The sequence below is a fragment of the Meles meles genome, chromosome 18 (genome assembly GCF_922984935.1).
Source record: "Meles meles chromosome 18, mMelMel3.1 paternal haplotype, whole genome shotgun sequence".
Classification (NCBI taxonomy): domain Eukaryota; kingdom Metazoa; phylum Chordata; class Mammalia; order Carnivora; family Mustelidae; genus Meles; species Meles meles.
In genome coordinates, this window is record NC_060083.1 from 22,333,606 (window position 1) to 22,340,164 (window position 6,559).

Sequence of the window (6,559 nt, forward strand, 5' to 3'; positions counted from 1 at the left end):
ACTTCAAGGATGATTAAGGGTTAAGGGCGCAAAACGACTAAGATACATCCCGCTCCGCAGGCCGCTAAAGCAATCTGGGGGACTGTAGGTGACTACGCAGCTTTTCCTCCCTTTACAGAGCCTCTGGTTTTTTTCCTCAGAAAGGAATGGCCTTAGGGAGAAGATAGTAACGGAGGCTCATAGATGGGAAATCGGGTCTACTGCTCCTCAGGAACACCAACCCAGGGAGTACTCCCTACAGGAGGCTCACATAAAGCAAAGGTGCAGACTGTCGGAAAACGCGGCCCACCGCTAGTACAAGCCAGGGAGATACTGCGAGAGAACCTGCAAGCCTGAAACCAGAGAGAACTAAAAAAGCACCCATTCCGGCTCCCAGGACCTTCCCTCCTTCCATGCATTCGTTTCTCCAGCTGAGAGAACTCAGAAGCTAAGAGAAAAATTTCTGCCGCTTGGCCTCATGGGAGCTGTAGTCTCTCAGGGCTCGAAGGGCCTTTTACAAAACTTCGACGAAGAAAACAGGATATTTATGGGAGTCCAAAAGGATCATTATGTCCACGCAAATTCTAAATACACATTATTCCTTTCCCTTAGCCTTGGTCAGTCTCCGGAGCAGTTTCTCCCCCAGCCCACCTCCAACATCCCCTGTAATTCCGCACTCTGGGCCAATCTAGCATTCCCCTCGCTCGCTTTTCCACCGCCCTATCCAATCGTAGGTGAGTTCCTGGTCAGTTCCCGGAGTGCCTTGCGGCTGTAATGGCTGCTTCCAGCCGTCGCGCGGCTGCGCTGTTTCGGGCGGTGTCGGGGGTCCGGCAGTTGGGCCCCAATGCCGCGAGGAAGTGGGGGGTCCGCCTCCCCTCGCTCTTTGACTGTCAGCGGAGGTGCGTGTCCTGTTTCGCGGGCACCGCCTTCTCTGGTCCCCGCCTGTCCTCTGCCTCTCGCCGTTATGGCCGGAGCTCAGCCTTGGACCGCTTCCTTGGACTCTCTCAGCCAGACAGTTCGTTGACTTCTCACCCTCCCGGCGTGTCTATGCACAGAGGTAAAGCGCCCAGATAGGCTTGTCCCGGACTGTCACCGTTTTAGCGAAAACGTGAAATTTCTGGGTCGGGGAAACTCCTCAGTCCCTGGGGATATCATCTTTGGTCCTATATTATGGAAATCGATCTTGAGGCCCCGAGAGAGAAGCGAGCCTTGGAGTATCTCACAGGAGAGAGATACCACGTTCTAAGAGTTGCGAGCCGGAGGGAACCTATGTGGTCACAATCAGAGACGCTCACAAAGAGCAGGAGATTGAAGGGACACGGGCGGGGCAGAATTGTGGCTGTCTGTCCCGAGATGGGAAGCGAACTGGATCCAGTAAGTGCCCAATCTCCTTGTCAAGAGACTGAGTTACACCTAGGAAATGGCACCCTCTGTTTCTCAAGTAGCATAGACTACACTCTGGTAGGGAGGCTGGACACAAAAACTGGTCATGGTAATGCAGTATTATAAGAAACTAATACTTAAAAACACGGAGAAAGCTTGCAGAGCCGTTGTAAGACCCTTAGTAGGGTGAGACTGTCTGAGCTGGAGGGATTTCTGACTTTATCTGCTCTGGCTGTGCTTTCACACATGTACACATGTACACACATTTATCAGGGACAACTACACAGTACAATTCCACACAGTAACTGAGTATTAAATGCCAGGGGTTGTGTTGATAGTTTTTGCAAAATTACCAATCGTCAGAAGGTTTTAAGTAGGCATTGTTAATATTATCTCCCATTTTACATGTGAGAAAACTAAGGAGCTTAGAGAAGTTAGAGAATTTGAGAAAATCATATAAACAAATGAATGGGCAAACTAAGTCTCGAAGCCAGGTCTCAGCTTCAGCTTGGTACACTAAGCTTGTATTCCCTATTTCCTTTGTGGGCCAGTAGGATTGAGTACCTGAGAGGGGATCCAGATTGCATTACCTGTCGCTTCCTTCCTGCCCCTACCCCACGCACAGATGAGCAGGATCTCCTATTGGTCCATCATCCCAACATGCCTGAGAACCCCCGGGTCCTACGAGTCGTCATCCTGGGTGCCCCGAATGCAGGGAAGTCAACACTCTCCAACCAGCTGCTGGGTCGGAAAGTATGCTGCATCTTTGACACCCCCTCCTACCCCGCCCCTTTCATCTGTCACTTTTTTCTGTTTCTTCATGAATTGTCCCACAGTGATCTGGGAACTCAGTTGGGACTTCTTTGTTTTTGGCAGGTGTTCCCTGTCTCCAAGAAGGTGCACACCACCCGCTGCCAAGCTCTGGGGGTCATCACGGAGAAAGAGGCCCAGGTGGTGGGTACTTTCAAAGGAAGTCCAGCAAACTGGACAGTGGGTGAACTTAAGAGGGTCTCCCTTACAGTTAGACCTGAACAAAATGTTTAGATTCACTTTTTTTTTTTTTAAGATTTATTTATTTATCTGACACAGAGAGAGAGAGAGAGATCACAAGTAGGCAGAGCAGCTGGCAGAGAGAGAGGGGGAAGCAGGCTCCCCACTGAGCAGAGAGCCCCATGAGGGACTGGATCCCAGGACCCTGAGATCATAACCTGAGCCAAAAGCAGAGGCTTAACCCACTGAGCTACCCAGGCGCCCTGAGATTCACTTTTCTGAGGGAAGGGGGTCTCCTCTTTCATTAGGCCTAGTGCAGTTCTCTCTACTTTTCACCCTCTGGCTTCTAGTCAGAAAGATCTGTTTCCCTCTTTACTCCTTCCTAATCTTCCATATATTCACAGTCATCATCTTTCTCTTAGATCCTGTCTAGAATTAAAACAAAGCTGAAGGGTAAAAACCTAAAGTCATCCTGTCCTAGAGTGGGTGCAGTTTTCTGACATCAGTGGTGGCCTTTCTCTCACTCGCTAGTCATAATCGTTCCATCTTGGGGGGGGGGGCATCTCTCTTTCCTGATTTTAGATTCTACTTGACACCCCTGGCCTCATCAGCCCTGTTAAACAGAAAAGGTAATAACTGTGGAAACAGGTTTGTAGAGGGAAAGGTGTGGAGGAGAAGGTGGGGAGATTCCACCATAAGGTCTGGAAAACCCTCTTATCATACCCTATCCCTCATTAGGAGTGTATCAGTCATAAGACCCTTTCTGACCTATGTTTGTCTGTCCCTCAGGCACCATCTGGAGCTTTCTTTGTTGGAAGATCCATGGAAGAGCATGGAATCTGCTGATTTGGGTTAGACTCATGATGGGAATCTGAAGCCCAATTTACATGGTCGCAGTCTCTTGTTCCTGGTAGTTTGGGGGATGGGGGTTGACCTAGAGCCCATATCGTGGACATTTTGGGGGGTGGGGAGAGAGTGGTCATATATTTGTCCTGCTTTCCACCCTGCCAACTTCTAGTTGTGGTCCTTGTGGATGTCTCAGACAAGTGGACTCGGAGCCAGCTCAGCCCCCAGGTGCTCCAATGCCTGACTCAGTTCTCCCAAGTCCCTAGCATCCTTGTCATGAACAAGGTGAGCACCACCTACTTGATGAAGGGATCTACTCTCCTCCGTGGGGCCCATTTCGCTGACCACACACCCTCTGCCCATCCTCCATGCCCAGGTAGATTGCCTGAAGCAGAAGTCCGTTCTTTTGGAACTCACAGCAGCCCTTACTGAAGGTGTGGTCAATGGCAAGAAGCTCAAGATGAGGCAGGCTCTTCGCTCACAGTCTGGCACTCCCTGCCCCAGCCCAGCAGCTGAGGGCCCAAAAACACAGTCTGTGGGAGGCCCTCAGAGGATCGGCTGGCCCCACTTCCAGGAGATCTTCATGTTGTCAGCCCTAAGCCAAGAGGATGTGAAAACACTAAAGGTCAGTTAGCCTTGACCGGAGCCTGGCCTTTGATTTCTATCATGTGAAGACAAGCCTTGGAGTTCCTCCTGGTAGTGAGAGTGAGTAGTAGGAAAGTCTTGGTTGGGACTGAGCTGCCCACCTGTCCCTCTCTGTACCCACAGCAATACCTCCTGGCCCAGGCCCGGCCAGGACCCTGGGAATTCCACAGTGGAGTCCTCACTACCCAGACGCCTGAGGAGATCTGTGCCAACATCATCCGAGAGAAGCTCCTAGAGCACCTGCCCCAGGAGATTCCCTACAGTGTGCAGCAGGTGTGGGCACAGTGAAGGAATTTGGGGGCTCTTCACCAGGCACAGCACCCAGGACCAGACACCTGGGGCCTGGAGAGCTAGGAATACAGGTCTGTCTGACTAATCATGATGTCTCCCTGTGCAGAGGACAGTGATGTGGGAGGAAGGGCCAAGCGGGGAGCTGGTGATCGAACAGAAGCTTCTGGTGCTCAAAGAATCTCATGTGGTAAGCTGGGTTAGGCTTGGAGAAAGGACCAGGGCATTAGGCAGGGGTTCTTCCTCCACTGCTCAGGAGCCCCGAGAGCAGCCTTGTGTCTCTCTCTCTCTCTCTCACCCCACCCTCAGAGGATCCTGATTGGTCCAAAGGGGCACTCGATCTCCCAGATTGCACAGGAAGTGGGCCGCGATCTCATGGACATCTTCCTCTGTGATGTTCAGCTACGGCTCTCTGTGAAGCTTCTCAGATGACCACCCTCAGCTGTCTATCCCATGGCATCCCAGCCTGAGCTGCTGGCAGGAGCCGCTGACCAGGATGGCCCCTGCCCAGGGATGGGGACTGGTGAGAGGCATGGGCACTGCCTGATGGACTGACCGGCTGGCATGGCCTTAGTGAGTCTGCCTAGCCCCTGCCTGACCACATCTGTTGGAGGAAGAAACTTAGCTCAGTTACGGGGTCATGCCTCTGCCTGGGATCCCAGCTGCTTAGATCTAGAAGTTGGCTCTTTGGTAGGAACAATGCCACTCTGCTTCTGGCTGGCATCGAACCCAGAGTTTCTCCCTGAGTTGCCAGTTTTAGCAGAGAGGGCTTTTTCCTATCCCCTCAGTTCCTCTACCTTAAAGCCACGCATAATGACTTTTGGGTCCTAAGGGACATAGTGCCACTCGCCCCATCCCTCTCCCCAGGCTCGAATGCTAATAAAATTAAAAGACAAGCATACTGGTTCTCATCTTTATTTCTTTAGAACAGGAAAGAGAAAACCCATTCCCTCACTCCCACCCTGTTGTCTGAGCTGGAGTCTCCCTCCCTTCCAGTGATCTGCTCCAGGATCCTGAGCTCTCTTCTTGACACGTATTCTGGGTACAGCAAGAGAACCGTTACCATTACTAAACTCAGTAATGGTAACGGTTTCCTCGCCATCCCCAAGTGTCCCAGCGGTCAGCAGGCTGTGATAGGCTGAGCGGCGAGCCTGGTGGGTTTGCAGCATCCCCTGCCCTCCTCATCTGGCTCCAGAGCTGTGGGGACCCGGACTAGTACATCATCTATACTGTAGTATCTCATTGCAAACTTACAGTATATGATGATATCCCAGCCAGGGCCCCGCAGCAGGCACAGGGAGCATGGCTTGGAGATCACTGAGGCAGGGAGAGCCAGGGGCTGGGTGCAGAGCAGGACGGGTGGGTGCTGGACACACAGCACTCCCTCCTCCCTGCTCCATAGCTTCTGAGCCAACAGCTCCTTGATGGCTGTGGTCAAGGTCAGGTAAGGAAGGGGACTGACCGGGAGAACCCTGCAGAGCTATGGTCTGTTGAGATCTCCCTGGGGACCCAGTGTCAAAATTAAAGAAGCCAGAGGTCCCATGATAAGGCAGAAGTTTCCCTTGAGTCAGACCAACAAGCAGACAGGCCCAGGAGAGGGTACTCACCTGGAGCTGGAACTGGAGATGGGGAGGCCTTCAGGGGAGGGGAGGCCTTCAGGGGAGAGGAGGCCCTGACCCTGCCTCTCCACTCAGGCTGCCCGGCTTTTAATCCACTGGCCCCTCCCTTGGGTGGGACACTTTCCCCGGGTTCTAGAAAGCCCGGCCTCTTAACCCTTTCCCTGCTGGGCTCCTTGGAACAGGGTGACTGCCCACTCTATCTAGTAGGCCCTTTCTCCCATAGATTTTATGGACCTTGCTAAGACTAGGGTCTACCTTTCAGTCCTGTCCCCTTAAAGTCGATCATCTCTCTGCCAGGCCTGGGAGGAGGAAGGACAGCCTCATCCCATCCTTTAGGGTTTCATTGTCAGCCATAGCCAGGTGCCGGTTGTTTCGGCCATGGGACTAGTGTGGTGACAGTGGAAATGTTAGTTGAATCCTATAAAGCAGGAAGGGTCCTGAAAGCTGGATTCCTGGGGCAAGCTCTGGCTTAAATTTCAGTTCCTGGGTCCCTGCCTATGTTTATGCAGAGCCCAAGAATAGACCTAGGCTACCTCTGCCATGCAAGCTCCCCTGGGTGGAGGGGTCCTCTGCTGGGTCATTTGAGAGCAGGGGGATTCAAGCTCTTCTGAGAGCCAGCATAAGAACAGGTAGGAGCCTGCTGAGAGCTCAAGCCACTTATAGTGAGAGCCTGGCAGTATTCAGTGCAAGATTCCTAGTGTAGAGACTTCTCAAAGCTGGTGTGTGGGGGATTCTGTTTATTTCATTTTATTTTATTTTTCCCCCCAAGATTTTATTTATTTGAGAGAGAGAGAGTGAGAAAGAGCATC

The 6,559-nt window shown here is 52.1% G+C and overlaps 1 protein-coding gene across 1 annotated transcript; it reads left to right on the forward strand.

Annotated features, from left to right (window-relative positions):
• The first annotated feature begins 740 nt into the window (after nucleotides 1–740).
• On the forward strand, nucleotides 741–5,024 carry ERAL1 (Era like 12S mitochondrial rRNA chaperone 1). The gene is made up of 10 exons (XM_045983776.1): nucleotides 741–1,036; nucleotides 1,988–2,115; nucleotides 2,239–2,316; nucleotides 2,935–2,981; nucleotides 3,142–3,203; nucleotides 3,371–3,483; nucleotides 3,575–3,823; nucleotides 3,967–4,116; nucleotides 4,241–4,321; nucleotides 4,441–5,024. Exons 1-10 carry the CDS (start codon nucleotides 754–756, stop codon nucleotides 4,561–4,563), a joined length of 1,314 nt encoding a protein of 437 aa, XP_045839732.1. The 5' UTR covers nucleotides 741–753; the 3' UTR covers nucleotides 4,564–5,024.
• Nucleotides 5,025–6,559: the final 1,535 nt, after the last annotated feature.